Here is a 15,582-nt window from a genome sequence, read left to right as displayed (position 1 = left end):
TTTTGGGGGAACTGATCCTTTAAAAGGATCCTCTAAAAAAATAGAGGTCCCTCAAAAGAGTCCAAGAAACCTTTAATGAAAACAATCCAGAACTTTACACTCGAGTCTCTTATTGTTTTTATTATTATCTGAACTGCTGTTGAAGTCCACTTGCAGTTGATTGAAACTGTACTTTGATGATGAAGCTACCTTTGTGTTTTGGACCAATCCGCTGGCTCCGCCCTGATGGAGGCAGGTGAAATGAACACTGTGCACTTGGAAGCCTCCTGATGAGCTCTACATGGTTATGATTACTGTTCTCACCTCTATTCTTGCATCCTTCTGACAAAAACAACACACTCTCATTGTGCAGCGAGGCGTTTATGCTCTTATCTATTTATTATTTGTGTTTCTATCTACATAAGCTCTGTTTCCATGGCAACGGGAGAAATAGGACGAGCTGCCTGACGAGTAGAGGGGGTATTTAGATTCACGCCGCAGCGATGCATATAAAACTTTTAAATCCCTGATAAGACAGGAAGCAGAATACAAGCTTAAAGCCCAGAGACGCTGTGAGTCGGCTGAGCGAGCGTACCTGCTGATGGACAGCTGTCTGGTCTTTGCTATCTTCCTTCCCACCAGGAAGCAGCGACTTGAGCAGCTGGGGTACGGCCTTCACTGGAGGGAGATAAGACGCAGCAAAGCCTGAGTGCACTGATGTCGAGGACGAAGAGACGGAGAGAAGAAGAAGAAGAAGAGGAAGAGGAGTGCCAGGGGAAACAAGGACGGGAGGAGGAAGAGAAAAGTAGGAAAAGATTACGTTTTTGAGGCGAGAGGAGAGAAGACAAGCTAAAGGACGGATGCAGATGCAGGCGTCCGCCAGCGACATCAAAAACAGAGCTTATGACATCAAAGGCAGCGAAAATGGAAAGATAAAACAAAGACAGAGACAGAATCCATCAGGAGATAAAGGTTTAATCAGGCGTACCCGTCTGTGGGTTCAGGTTCTGGGATATGGAGCTGGGCAGAGTGCGTCTGGATGGAGGCGGCGCCACAGAGAGGTCCTGGTGGCTGTCCCAGCCCTGCACACAACATCACACATGTGCTGTTAAAGGAGCAGTTCAGTCTTTTCTGACCTTTAGCAGCCTCTATTGGTGACCGGGAGAAGTGCACCACACACCACAGCTGTCTGTTTCAGCCATTCATACATGACCGTTTAGCTAATCTAATCAATTATCTACTAAACTATACTATTTAGAGTTTCCTCCCCATGTGTAGGACCGTTAGGAGTCACTGCTCGAGTGTGTTTTGTGGTTGTTATCCAGGTCTTGGTGATTCTAAGTGCTGTATCGAAGGCAACTGGACCTTTTTCACCTGACAACAGGTCCAGTTGCCTAGAATTTCAGAGAACATCATCAGTATATTAAATATTGTTACAAAAATATCTATTTCCAGTTTTGCTCCTCTTATCAGTGTTATGATGCAGTTAGGAGACCGGCTGCTGGCCAGAGTTAATGGATCAGTTTATCAGGAAGACAATCAGGCAAGGCAGAAATAAACAGGACATAAACAAAGGATGATCACAGAGGACATCAGTGGACATGATTCATGCTTCTCACCTTGAAGTCGTTGAGTTTATGAGTGGAGGAGTAGAGCTCCAGACTGCTGGCTGACAGCTGGTTACAGGGTTAGAGGTTAGAGCCCAGGTGTTAGTGAGACAGACAGGCTAACAGTGGTGAGACAGGCTAACACTAGAGAGACAGGCTAACACTGGAGAGACAGGCTAACACTGGAGAGACAGGCTAACACTGGAGAGACAGGCTAACACTAGAGAGACAGGCTAACAGTGGTGAGACAGGCTAACACTGGAGAGACAGGCTAACACTGGTGAGACAGGCTAACACTAGAGAGACAGGCTAACACTGGTGAGACAGGCTAACAGTGGAGAGACAGGCTAACAGTGGAGAGACAGGCTAACAGTGGAGAGACAGGCTAACACTAGAGAGACAGGCTAACAGTGGTGAGACAGGCTAACACTAGAGAGACAGGCTAACAGTGGTGAGACAGGCTAACACTGGAGAGACAGGCTAACAGTGGTGAGACAGGCTAACACTAGAGAGACAGGCTAACACTGGAGAGACAGGCTAACACTGGAGAGACAGGCTAACACTAGAGAGACAGGCTAACAGTGGTGAGACAGGCTAACACTGGAGAGACAGGCTAACACTGGAGAGACAGGCTAACACTAGAGAGACAGGCTAACACTGGAGAGACAGGCTAACACTGGAGAGACAGGCTAACACTGGTGAGACAGGCTAACACTAGAGAGACAGGCTAACACTGGTGAGACAGGCTAACAGTGGAGGACAGGCTAACCGTGGAGAGACAGGGCTACAGTGGAGAGACAGGCTAACACCTAGAGAGGACAGGCTAACAGTGGTGAGACAGGCTAACAGTGGAGAGACTAGGCTAACAGTGGAGAGACAGGCTAACAGTGGTGAGAAGGCTAACAGTGGTGAGACAGGCTAACACTAGAGAGACAGTCTAAACAGTTGGTGAGGACAGGCTAACACTAGAGAGGACAGGCTAACAGTGGTGAGACAGGCTAACAGTGGTGAGACAGGCTAACACTAGAGAGACAGGCTAAACACTGGAGAGACAGGCGAACAGTGGTGAGACAGGCCTACAGTGGTGAGACAGGCTAACAGTGGTGAGACAGGCTAACAGTGGATGAGACAGGCTAACAGTGAGAAACAGGCTAACACTAGAGAGACAGGCTAACAGTGGTGAGACAGGCTAACAGTGGTGAGACAGGCTAACAGTGGAGAGACAGGCTAACAGTGGAGAGACAGGCTAACAGTGGTGAGACAGGCTAACACTAGAGAGACAGGCTAACACTGGAGAGACAGGCTAACACTAGAGAGACAGGCTAACAGTGGTGAGACAGGCTAACACTGGTGAGACAGGCTAACAATGGAGAGACAGGCTAACAGTGGAGAAACAGGCTAACAGTGGTGAGACAGGCTAACACTGGTGAGACAGGCTAACACTAGAGAGACAGGCTAACAGTGGTGAGACAGGCTAACACTGGAGAAACAGGCTAACACTGGAGAAACAGGCTAACACTGGAGAGACAGGCTAACAGTGGTGAGACAGGCTAACAGTGGTGAGACAGGCTAACAGTGGAGAGACAGGCTAACAGTGGTGAGACAGGCTAACACTAGAGAGACAGGCTAACAGTGGTGAGACAGGCTAACACTAGAGAGACAGGCTAACAGTGGTGAGACAGGCTAACACTAGAGAGACAGGCTAACAGTGGTGAGACAGGCTAACACTAGAGAGACAGGCTAACAGTGGAGAGACAGGCTAACACTGGTGAGACAGGCTAACACTGGTGAGACAGGCTAACAGTGGAGAGACAGGCTAACAGTGGTGAGACAGGTTAACAGTGGTGAGACAGGCTAACACTGGTGAGACAGGCTAACACTAGAGAGACAGGCTAACAGTGGTGAGACAGGCTAACACTGGAGAAACAGGCTAACACTAGAGAAACAGGCTAACACTGGAGAGACAGGCTAACAGTGGTGAGACAGGCTAACACTAGAGAGACAGGCTAACAGTGGAGAGACAGGCTAACACTAGAGAAACAGGCTAACACTGGAGAGACAGGCTAACAGTGGTGAGACAGGCTAACACTGGTGAGACAGGCTAACACTGGAGAGACAGGCTAACAGTGGTGAGACAGGCTAACAGTGGTGAGACAGGCTAACACTGGAGAGACAGGCTAACACTGGAGAGACAGGCTAACAGTGGTGAGACAGGCTAACACTAGAGAAACAGGCTAACACTGGAGAGACAGGCTAACAGTGGTGAGACAGGCTAACACTAGAGAGACAGGCTAACAGTGGTGAGACAGGCTAACACTGGAGAGACAGGCTAACAGTGGTGAGACAGGCTAACAGTGGTGAGACAGGCTAACACTGGAGAGACAGGCTAACACTGGAGAGACAGGCTAACACTGGTGAGACAGGCTAACACTGGAGAGACAGGCTAACACTGGAGAGACAGGCTAACACTAGAGAGACAGGCTAACAGTAGAGAGACAGGCTAACACTGGAGAGACAGGCTAACACTGGAGAGACAGGCTAACAGTGGTGAGACAGGCTAACAGTGGTGAGACAGGCTAACACTGGAGAGACAGGCTAACACTGGAGAGACAGGCTAACACTGGAGAGACAGGCTAACACTGGAGAGACAGGCTAACACTAGAGAGACAGGCTAACACTAGAGAGACAGGCTAACACTGGAGAGACAGGCTAACACTGGAGAGACAGGCTAACACTGGAGAGACAGGCTAACACTGGAGAGACAGGCTAACAGTGGTGAGACAGGCTAACAGTGGTGAGACAGGCTAACAGCATGATGAAGGAACTGTATGAAACAACAACACTTCAGCCCAGAATCCAGATGAACCAAGAATAATTCCCTCTACCTGCTGATTATCAGTGTTAAAACAAAGTTAGTGAGCGGTTCAGTTCGGTTAGAAAAGAGCTCAAATGTTGAGCGAACAGAACCACCTGTACTGGTTCAGGTGTCACGACCACCTTCTGTCAGAACACCTGAACTGTCCCTTTAATGTCTCTCACCCGGTGGATGTTCGGAGAGCTCAGGCAGCGTCTGGGAGATTTCCCTCTGACGGCCAGCTGTTCCCTCACAGCCACTTCCTGCACACACACACACACACACACACACACACACACACACACACACACACACACACGATTTCATTGGGTCTGAACGTGTTAGATGAGTCAGATCTCAGGTGTTCGTCCTGCACCTCCTCACCTGTCGGAGTCGGTCCAGAGTGAGGATGTTCTCCACAGCCAGGACGCTGCGGAGGTATTTCTCGATGGCCGCCTCGCTGTCGGCTGATTGGTCGTCCTCGGTGCTGGCGGCCAGCCTGGCCAACATCTCCCTGTCCTCTGGACCGTGGATGTCCTGAGGGAGCAGGGAGACGGAGCGTAAAGGGGGCGGAGCTACTGCTTTATGTTTGGTGGTCAGGTGACTGCTCATAGCAACACTCAGCATCCTTCACAAGTGTTATAACAAACCACAGTTTACAGGTCGCACTGTGGCGCAGCACAGAACAGCTGGCTGGTTATTTAAAGAACCGCAGAACACAGACATTAAATATTCAGCAGCGCTGGATGATAAAAACACGTCAGTCTGCTGAAGGTTTACAGCATCCATCCTACCTGATCATCAGTCTTACACAAGATACATGTTTACAGCATGGACTGTACAACACGCCTTTGAATGGAGGATATTAAAGGTCAATTTCAAGAAACACAAGCGTGTCAAAGTTCAAGTTACTGATTAAAGACTGATGTAAAATCCGGTTTCACAAGAACAGAACACCTGCCGACACCAGGCTGAGATTCTGCTCTCCGTCAGGTTCATATTTTGTTGTGATGATTCATAAATTTGTCCTGAGATTAAATGTTTTACTTGACTTTCTTACTCACAAACAGGTTCTGGGCCCGGTACTTACTCCTGGGATGTTGGAGACGATCTCGAAGGTGACTCCACAGCCGGGCACGGTGCTGCGCTGAGACATCCTCTTCAGGAGGCTCTGTGCAAAACCCTGCACACCAACACACAACCACACCACCTCCCATCAGCTCCTCGTCTCAGTTATGTCAGGAGGAAAGTGAATGTGTCGTCGTGTCGCCCACCTGTCTCCCAGCGATGTTGACGCAGATACGCTTTCTGAGTACCAGCTGCATGTCGGCCGGGTGGCTCAGCTGGACCACCGTCCTGACCGTCAGGTACACCCGCTGCTCAGCCGAGCCCACGCGACTCAGCTGGGGGCACTCGTGCACCGTCGAGTCCCAGGAAGCCTCCAACTTTACCTGGAGCACAACAATGTAGAAAGATTCCCTCCATCAGCCACAGAGAGAGGAAAGGTCGAACATCCACGCTATGAATATTAGTTATCACTTCACCTCTGGATCGTAGTGTTTAACAATGTGAAGTTCAAAGAAGTCGTCCTCCTCCTCCCCGCTGAGCAACGCATCCAGCCCTCCGGCCAACGGCGCTGAAAGACTGGACTGGAAGTCGTCCGCTGGAGGAAGACGGAGAGAAAACAGGTTCAACAGTCTGTCAGACATCAGAGGAACAAATGACGGAGAGGAACATCGTACCGCTGAGGTCCAGGAACAGGACGGGAATGTGTGTCTCCATCCCAGGGACAGGAACCCTGTGGAGAGGCAGCACCGTCAGCACACTGGATAAACACCTGGATAAACACCTGGATAAACACCTGGATAAACACCTGGATAAACACCTGGATAAACTCCTGGATAAACTCCTGGATAAACTCCTGGACAAACTCCTGATAAACACCTGGATAAACTCCTGGATAAACACCTGGATAAACACCTGGATACACTCCTGATAAACACCTGGATAAACACCTGGATAAACTCCTGGATAAACTCCTGGATAAACTCCTGGATAAACACCTGGATAAACTCCTGGATAAGCTCCTGGACAAACACCTGGATAAACACCTGGATAAACTCCTGGACAAACACCTGGATAAACTCCTGGATAAACTCCTGGATAAACTCGTGGATAAACACCTGGATAAACTCCTGGATAAACTCCTGGATAAACACCTGGATAAACACCTGGATAAACTCCTGGATAAGCTCCTGGACAAACACCTGGTTAAACTGCTCCTTCGACTCATCCTGACTGCTCATAAAACTAGTATCACCCGACTCATCAGATCTGCAGAGTTCGCTGGTCAGTTGTTCAACTTATTGGGTTAAATTCAACAACTGTTGGATTTTACAGGCAGCTCCAAAAAATTAACATTGTGTTCTTTAAAGCTAATGACAACAAACTAATTAACTAACAAGCAAATTAAAATACACACGCACACACGCACACACACACACCTCTCGACCGGTGCTCCGGGGATGCCGCTGCCGGCCGACGGCACCAGAACTGCGTTGCGTTCTTCAGTCAGCGTCAGGCGACACTCCAGCAGCTGGGACTCCCTCTCAACATCGTCCTCAGACTTATCTACATGCACACACACAAAGAAGGAAACTCTCAGAGCGTCAGTGTTCCTCTGGAGACTTCAGGGCTGTAGACTTCTGATCCCTGTCAGATAAACCGTAATTACATTCTTTCAGTGCTTCACATTCATCCGGGCGACGGTGCTGCAGGAGGCGCTGAGAAAGAATCTATATTTGCTTCATTGTGGCTTCAAATTAATGATGACTTGAACTGCACATCACTGCTACTCGGTTGTGACAACTGAATGAGGCGAAGCAGCACATGAGCAGTAAATGATACGGAGGGAAACAACACGATACGAGTCGGGTGGAATGGAGAACCAGGTCACGGCCGTGTTCAGTACCTGGTTTGCAGACGATCTTCTGGAGCTGCTGGTCCAGATACTCCTGCCTCTGGGTCAGAATCTCCAGCCACTGTCCCCTCATCCTCTCCAGGTCCGCCTCCTGCACGTCAGCACACACACACACACACACACACACATCAGATGTAGCGAAACACATTTTTGGAATTCACAGTTTACATCAGAGACACACTCTCAAAGCTTCGTGCTAGTTTTTCCCCTCCGTTACAAACAGTGTGATGCTCGTTTATCTTCAGAGCAGCTGCAGTCGCGGCTCCATCAGGCCGTTTAATCTACTGTCACCGTCCCAGTTTACAAGCAGCAGGGGAGAATCCACTTAATGACAGAAGTGTGTCTGACTCCCCCACAGGAGGCGGCGACATGCTCTGCTTCAGCTCGTTTCTACTGGACCTTCATCCGGTCGACCTTTTACGTCACAAACCAAACAAGTGAAGTCGCGACAAATGCGCCGTCCATTTCATACGTACTCGTCTTCTTTTGTTCTTCCTGCTACGGATTTATGCCATGGATGACTTCCGGGTCAAGACCCGATGTGGGGACTGCAGTGCATGCTCAGAACCAGAGGCCAGTAAGAAGTAAGAAGAATAAATCGACTCCCACCCACATTATCTGGGTGTTTTAGTCCGACTTTGAGAAATTCCATTTAGTAAGGATTCAGTCGTACGGACGTGTTTTCACAGACTTCACAATAGTAATTAATCCGACTGATTCTAACATCGTGTAAACGTTGTGACTGATCGTCTACTTACTTGGTAGCTGTCCATTTCTTCATCCACACCCTGAAATTTCAAGGAGAGAAGAGTTAAAGAATCAAACTACAGATAAAAATGTTTCTGGAGTCTGAGGGAAGACGTCACTCTCTCACACACACACACACAAAACGTTTCATTTTGCTCCTCAGATATCAACGACAGACTTCCTCCTCACCCAGTGTGATTCACCGCCTCTAGACGGACGCACCGGTTGTACTTTGACATCTCCTATGGACACGGAGAGGATGGAGGCGGGGATGAGGGGCATGGTGCCTGAATCCGGTACTGAACGCACCTCCACCTGGATGCGACGGGACTGACCCTTCAGGTAGAGATTTACAGGAGAGTCATTCATTGAGAAGACAACGGCCGTCACACAGACTGAACGCTGACATCAGTGCAGCTTCATCAGTTCAGAATGAAATCAGATATTCTGATATATCTGTGCTGATACCTGTCGCAGCTGGAAGATTCCTCCCGTGCGAACGTCTTTAGCAGGAACAACATCGACAGTCGTGAACTCTCCGGCCTCGTTCAGCTCCATCAGCTGCACCCACAGCTCCAGCCGACGGGTCACCTCGCTCCACCTGCAGGCGCAGCGCGGTCACACAGGAGATCATCATTACACGCATCATTAAAACACTTTTATCTGTTATGATACAACATATTTCTGTAGATATTAATGTTTGTGTGGTTCATGTTTATCATCACTGAAGATACGAGACTAGACTCAACTAAAACAAGACACCTAATGTTACAGTATCATCCTTCTGCTCAGACATTGATCAGTGGAGCAACATGATCAATGTGTTGATAGATTATAATGTACGACATCAGCCGTGTTGAAAGAGCAGCTCAATAAACATTTGTTGTTCCTGTCGGTGCAAAATGTGCAGAAATTGAAGAAACGTGACATCACGACTTCTCTGTGATGTGTTGCAGAGATATGTGATGAAGTTAGCATGCTAACCAGCTACCAGGCCGGCTACACTTTCTGTCTGTGTCGTGTTGTTTTGGAATCAGTCTCGATGACTTCACGGCACCTTTCTCTGAGAGAACGGGTCTTGGCCTGGATCACTCCGAGGTCCCACAGCGCCAGGTTCCTGCGATGGTTGGCCTGCTTGTGGCCGTACACTTCGATGGCCACGGCGCCGTCGGCTAAAAACTCCACAAACTCCTCTGACACCGGCACCGACAGCTCCTGAGAGGTTAGAAGAGTTGGTGTGAGAATGTGGAGAATACCAAGGCTGGAGGCTGTGAGGTGATCTGGTTCTGTGGCTCTTTGGAGAGTTACCTTGGCGCTGTCAAAGACCACGGTGCACTGAGGGTCTTTGGAGACGGAGGACGAGCTGGAGGGCGTCATCTCTGGAGCGATGAACACCGGCTCCTCCTGCCCCCAGAAGTGGTACTGACAGAAGACAAAGTTGGACAGGTGGCGAGGCAGACCGTTGGCCTGGAGGATGTTCACCTGGGGGAGCGAGAGAGTTGATAAACAAACACCAAGCTTCATCTCACTGCTGTCGTCTGGTCTAAAGCTGCAGATCAGACATTCAACCTTAAATCATTTCAGCGTATTTAAAGTGCTGAACGAGGTCATTGTAAAGATGTGTTGCTCTGTAAAAACTTGCTGCTCTGCACCTAAAGTCAAGAAATGATTTCTACACACAGGGAGAAACGCCTGAAGCCGACACATAAGAACCGGCAGAAGAGACTTGGTTTTTATTTCATTTCATCTGAGGAGAAACAAAGCGAGAAGCAACCAGGATATAAAGCCGACTCAGACTTATTTAAACTGGCGACATTTCACAGTACAGTGAGCTGGAGAACGCCACAACAGAGAGCAGACACAACAACCCGACCGCCTGCCAGATCCATTATTAATCTGGAAATATTTCCCCACTGGCAACTCAGACTGAACTCCTGCATGTAGGATCCTGGCTCATACATCAGTGAGAGGAAGAGATACGACTCAGATTTCCTCAATATCTTCTTGTATTTGGCTCATTTATAACCAAATCACACGATAAGCTGATGAACGAAGCGTGACTTGCATGTTCTTACCACACAGTCCAGTTTGCGCTCCTGTGGTTCTCTGTCTGCGACGTTCTGCTGAGCGTCAGACGGTCCTGAAGCGTCCACCTGAGAGCCGTCCGTCCCTCGCCACACCTCCACGTGCAGCCGACCGGCCACCTGACACACACACAGGCCACAACACTCAGGTGAGGAAGTCAGCAGCGACTGTTGTCTGTCTTTCAGGCCTACAGTCATCCTCCATTATCAGAAACACATCCGGCTCCTACCTCTCCCTTCTGGTTGATGATGGGCACAGCGTACTGCAGCTTGACGTCGTAGAACAGGCAGGCCAGGAACACGTTTGCCACGCCGATCAGACTGTGGTTCTCCTGCTCGTCGAAGAACGGGTCGGCACGCTTGAAATAGGACCGCATCACCTGTCAGACAGAAAGAGAGAAAATGGAGCGAGACTGATGAATGAATTGCTCGTCTGGCGGTTGTAATGAACTCCTGCTTCACCACGTCAGCTCGTGTTTTATCAGCTCATTCTTTGTTTTTAACTGATCAGAGAACAGCAAGTCATGAATCTGTTATCTCTAATCACTCACTGGATTGTCTTCATCGAAGTCCTTCCACTCCTGGTACAGCTCCCTCATGTCCACCAGCCTGTTCTCCATCTTCTCCAGAGCCCAGATCTGCTTCCCTTTACCTTTACGACGCACCTGGATGGCCGGCTCGCTCAGCACTGCATCACGCTACCAAGAGAAGCAGACAGAAAAAAAACTGCTTTCACCTGCTGTTACTCATGTTGGCCTGGAATGCAGATCAGAACATGAACAGTACATTCTGTGTAATATATCACTGCCATCCATTCTCCAAACCACACTCAGGTTTTCTTCAGTAACAAAGTGCTTTTCCTTCAGTCTGCACAAACTGCTTTACATCAGTTTCCCCACGGCGGAGGTGCAGCAGTGGCAGAAGGCAATTAAGGTACTTTGAAACACTTAAGCTCCTGATTGCAGCAATTTGCATAAAGATTCGTCGACCTTCTGGGCATCGAAACTCAATCAAATCTTAAGACACCGACGTGATGCATATAGTTTAGTGATTTCCTTCCTTTCCTCGCTTCCTGAGGTTACCGTCATCTCAGATGTCCATCGTGTATAAACATGAACAAACTCATTTAAAAAGCTGAAGGAAAGACAACTAATCCAGCTCCTTTCAAGAGACCCGAGGACGCTTTTACATATGGGAGGGAAACCTACAGAACTGCCTGAGAATCAGCTGTTTTTTAAGTTTTCTTCTTGTTAATAAATGTCTGTACGTCCATGGGTACACTGCAAAAAGCGACTGCTTATAGCTTATTCAGCAAACATTTAAAAAGGCTAATTCTAATTCTCAGGTTCATTCTTTTATTTGGGGGTCCTCGTAGAAAAGGAAAAGGTTTACATACGGAGCATCGCTGCAGCAGCTCTGTACACACTGAGTCTTCAACGCTCTCTTTCAGCTACAGAGTGAGACATCTCTGTTCAGGGGAAGGATGCAGCCAATCAGAGGCAGAGGAGGGCGGGTCATGTCGAGCAAGGTAGTGTGATCTAAAAAAACACCGCTACAGCTGCTGCAACTGTTTGTCTGCTGACTGACTGAGGTGTAAATATTCTATAATAAATATATAAAAATAGATAATATAATATATCTCTCTCTTAGACACACACACACACACACACACACACCTTCCTGTTGGCGTCCAGGTTGGCGGCAGGTATCTGCAGAGTGACCAGGTACTCCGTCCTCTTGTTGAGCTCCTCGGCGATGAAGCTCGCCTCCTGTGCCAGCAGGTTGGCCCGAACGATCTGCTCCTTCAGGCGCCGCAGGCTGCGCGTCATCATGGCCTCTCTGAATCACAAACAGTTTTACAATCAGTCTATAAAATATCTTCCATCGTGGATTTAAATGCAGCAAAGATGAGTAGAAGTTGTTCCTCACCTGTCCTCGCTCCAGCGCCGCATGCGTTTGTGGGAGCCGTGTGACGTCACTGCAGCGGCGGCGGCGTCGGGCAGCAGGCTCGTCGCCTCCAGGAGGTGGGAGGGTTTCTCAGGAGTCAGCCGGCGCCGGAGCTGCTGCAGCTCCTGTTCGTACATCAGCCTCTGTCGCTCCAGGGCGCAGCGCTTCTCCTCCTCGTGCTGCCTCTCCAGGGTCTGCAAGACCGACTGCAGGGGGTCTAAGGTGGAGGAGGAGGTTCACATTTCATTATTCATTCATTCACTCATTTTAGTCACCCACAAATAAGCTAGAACTGCTTCACAGGATTCACTCGCTGTCGGCCCAAAAGAGAATATGAAGATTTTACAGTAAATGTTAAACTTTAACCAACTGGAATCATTTGGGGTCTGAATTAATCTGCACAAGCTGCTTGGAGTAACTTCATCTGACATCCTGTGCGCTTGATAACAATGTAAACACAGGCCGTTAAAACTTAAAGGAAATATTATTATTCTACAGTGTCTAAAGCCTGATTAACTTATTCTTCCATCGTTGTGATTGAAGGACACAAACACACACACACACACACACACTGTAGTTCACTGTGACTCATTCCAATAAACTCTGTCCATCAAAAATATACAAGATTATGGTGAAAATATTGAACTTGTGGACACGAATCTGGATGTTATTGTTGTTGTGCTGGCTCAGTGTTTTAAACTCTCGTTGTTGTTGTGTTGTTGCTGTCGTGTGGTGAATATATATCATCGTGTAACTGTGTTTAATAAACTCTAGAGCTCATAGCTATACCGTTTCTGATGCTAGTATTATGCGACAGCTATTTTACTTGCAGCCAGCGAGATCTTTAGGAGGTATGCATCATGTTTACTGAGCCCATCAGGACTATGAGGCCCAGGACACTTAGATGGTTGATGCTGTTTCCTTCCAAAAAGTCTGAATAAGGAGACGAAACCAGGAAACACAAACATGATCTCTCCAGTCTGGTGTCGTTTGTGAAAATCCTGAGAGATGTTTGAGCTCCTACGACGTCCATGAGCACTTTTAACGCCACGTGTCACAGATCGACACGATGCATCACAGATTTAAACTCACGTATTTTTAGATCATGCAAACTAAATCACAACATTTACACTGTGAATAGAGTTTAAAATGTTACAGAGGACACTTCAACCAAAGTAGACGTAAACTGTAATTTGAATTCAAAAGTAATATCAGATTTCTTTGTCGCCACTGTAGGAAGTCACATCAGTCTGAGGGCAGGACGCTCTGAAAGCACACGAGCTTTAGAGAGAGTTTGTTTTCTCTGTTCAGGCCTCGATGACGTGCAGCTGCATGCAATTTTAAAAAAACGTCTTAAGCTGGAGGTGGAAAACGTAGACAAGAACAAGCTGAGGGAACAATTACGTTCTTTCAAAGTTGAATATTTGGACGAGAAGTCTCAAATGTTCACACAGCTTCTTATGACACGATGAGTTGGAGGCTGTCTGCTGTGTCACAACGCTGAGTAATGCACGGTCATTTTATTCACCACAACCTCCAACTGCAAAACACGCCGCTCAGCTAAACACATCAACATGTTATTATTACATATTCAGTGTTAACCTTTATACCTGCTGAACATTTCAGTCCGACTCACCGTTGTTGCCCATTCCTTTCATCATGACTTCTGCCTGAGCAAACTCGAAGCCGAAGCTCAGCTCGCTCGACACGTCGCTGGAAGCGTCCAGGTCCACCTCCAGCTGGTCGGTGCTCAGACACGTCTTCATCGCGGCGCCGCCGTCCTCGTCGTCGCCTCCTGCGTGGACCATATGCCTCGGCAGGCTGATCCTGTGTGAATGCATGGGGAGGTGGTGGTTGTGAGAAAGCGAGTGATTGAAAGAGGAAGTGTGATGTGGCGAAAAATAGGAAGAGACACAATGAAGAGTTTGTGATCAGTTTAACACGTTTGTGTCAGGAAACAAACAGCGAACAGACACACAGTCATCGCCCACCTGAAGAAGTGGTTGTTGCCCCACAGGATTCTGTCTCCGTGATGGATCTGGACCGGGCTGGTGACCGCGGCGCCGTTCACACATGTTCTGCAGGTTTCAACAACACGAGACAACGTTTGAGAGGAGAGAAGATTAAACTGTCGTCATTCTGCACGCTCTGAATGGAACAAATCAAACCAACATGCAGATTTTTCCACCGTCAATACAACACAACACATTTATAGATTTAGAGATCTGGGTTTGTCACAACAATCGATCCATCGCGTGTTGCAGTGCTGCTGATTCAGACTGAGTACTCACCGAGCGTTGCGGTGAGGAGTGAGCACCACGCCGCTGCTCTCGGTGATGTCGATGACGCAGTGCTCGGCTTGGATCGCCATCCCGCACAGCTGGATGTCCTGCGAGTTGGCCGAGCCCACGCGTGTGTGCTCCTGGAGACGGAGGAGAGGCGGTCACACAAATGCACAACACATGTGTGCGTACAGGTGAACAGCACCAGGCTGTATGTGTGTGTCGTACCTTCAGGTAGTAGACCAGCAGCTCGTTGAGGGCGGGGTCGGCGTTAAGGTTGACCAGGAAACACTTGTCGTTCACCACTCGGATCCCGGAGGACTGCAGGGAGATACCCAGACTCTCCAGCTGCCTCTGACGCTCCTGCAGGAAACAAGCTGAATTATTAATACACGGATCGATTTGTTGATTATTCTGAGCTTCAGCTGCGCGATGAAAGAAATGCAAAGGTAAAAAGAGCGAAGGAGCTGAGTGGAGAACTTAAAGTTCTGTTTAAGTTTTTGAGAATGAGAACTTTCCCCTCTATGAACCGATGCACAGTGTGTGTGTGTGTGTGTGTGTGTGTGTGTGTGTGTGTGTGTGTGTGTGTGTGTTACCTGTGCAATAGCCTCAGTCTTCCTGAGTTTATCCTCCCAGGTGACCGTCATCTCCTGGATCAGTTTCTCAGACTCCTCCAGCCGCTCCTTCAGCTCGGGGGCCTTCATAGACTGAGAGGGACAGAGGCGGCGTTACACTCTGCACACATCACTGAGTTATTAATCACCACACCTGTGCAGGAATGCGTCGTGTGAACCTCGGCCTCGGTGAGCTGCTCCCTCAGCTTCTCCACTTCCTCCCGGAGCTCCCGGATGATTCTGGCGTTGGGGTCTTCGTTGACGACGGCGTGGTTGACGATGCTCTTGGCTCTGTCGGCGTAACGCAGGGTGGACAGCGTCTCGTCGTAGTTGTCGGCGGCGGGGCTGATGGTGGCGACCATGGCGGTGCGGCTGTTTCCTCCCAGGCTGTCCTGCAGGTGACAATCCACAACAAAACATTTAATACTGGGATTTATCTAAATGTGTGAAGAGCGTATAATTATTGATCATGCAGTGTTTGAGAGGAT

At 48.6% G+C, this 15,582-nt stretch overlaps 1 protein-coding gene across 4 annotated transcripts in view; it reads right to left on the bottom strand.

Annotated features, from left to right (window-relative positions):
- Positions 1-15,582, bottom strand: part of LOC115574308 (kinesin-like protein KIF13B) — a 38,835-nt gene that overhangs the window by 10,433 nt on the left and 12,820 nt on the right. Inside the window, exons 13-39 of one of the 4 annotated variants that reach the window (XM_030405760.1) lie at positions 15,274-15,486; positions 15,077-15,187; positions 14,709-14,843; positions 14,490-14,620; positions 14,190-14,276; positions 13,835-14,025; positions 12,181-12,415; positions 11,928-12,090; positions 10,803-10,949; positions 10,482-10,631; positions 10,243-10,371; positions 9,476-9,649; positions 9,225-9,382; positions 8,636-8,768; positions 8,357-8,503; positions 8,179-8,208; positions 7,412-7,511; positions 6,945-7,071; positions 6,183-6,238; positions 5,985-6,103; positions 5,715-5,891; positions 5,531-5,623; positions 4,825-4,977; positions 4,626-4,703; positions 1,599-1,655; positions 968-1,061; positions 575-693 (exon numbers count right to left, since the gene is read on the bottom strand). In XM_030405760.1, coding sequence (XP_030261620.1) covers positions 575-693; positions 968-1,061; positions 1,599-1,655; positions 4,626-4,703; positions 4,825-4,977; positions 5,531-5,623; positions 5,715-5,891; positions 5,985-6,103; positions 6,183-6,238; positions 6,945-7,071; positions 7,412-7,511; positions 8,179-8,208; positions 8,357-8,503; positions 8,636-8,768; positions 9,225-9,382; positions 9,476-9,649; positions 10,243-10,371; positions 10,482-10,631; positions 10,803-10,949; positions 11,928-12,090; positions 12,181-12,415; positions 13,835-14,025; positions 14,190-14,276; positions 14,490-14,620; positions 14,709-14,843; positions 15,077-15,187; positions 15,274-15,486 — 3,507 coding nt within the window. The remainder of the gene's footprint in view (positions 1-574; positions 694-967; positions 1,062-1,598; positions 1,656-4,625; positions 4,704-4,824; positions 4,978-5,530; positions 5,624-5,714; positions 5,892-5,984; positions 6,104-6,182; positions 6,239-6,944; positions 7,072-7,411; positions 7,512-8,178; positions 8,209-8,356; positions 8,504-8,635; positions 8,769-9,224; positions 9,383-9,475; positions 9,650-10,242; positions 10,372-10,481; positions 10,632-10,802; positions 10,950-11,927; positions 12,091-12,180; positions 12,416-13,834; positions 14,026-14,189; positions 14,277-14,489; positions 14,621-14,708; positions 14,844-15,076; positions 15,188-15,273; positions 15,487-15,582) is intronic. The other 3 variants (XM_030405761.1, XM_030405762.1, XM_030405763.1) reach the window with 3 other exon arrangements.

This window comes from Sparus aurata, chromosome 22 (genome assembly GCF_900880675.1).
Source record: "Sparus aurata chromosome 22, fSpaAur1.1, whole genome shotgun sequence".
Classification (NCBI taxonomy): Eukaryota; Metazoa; Chordata; class Actinopteri; order Spariformes; family Sparidae; genus Sparus; species Sparus aurata.
Note: the sequence above shows the minus strand (reverse complement) of the source record. Positions and strands in the feature narration are given on the sequence as shown.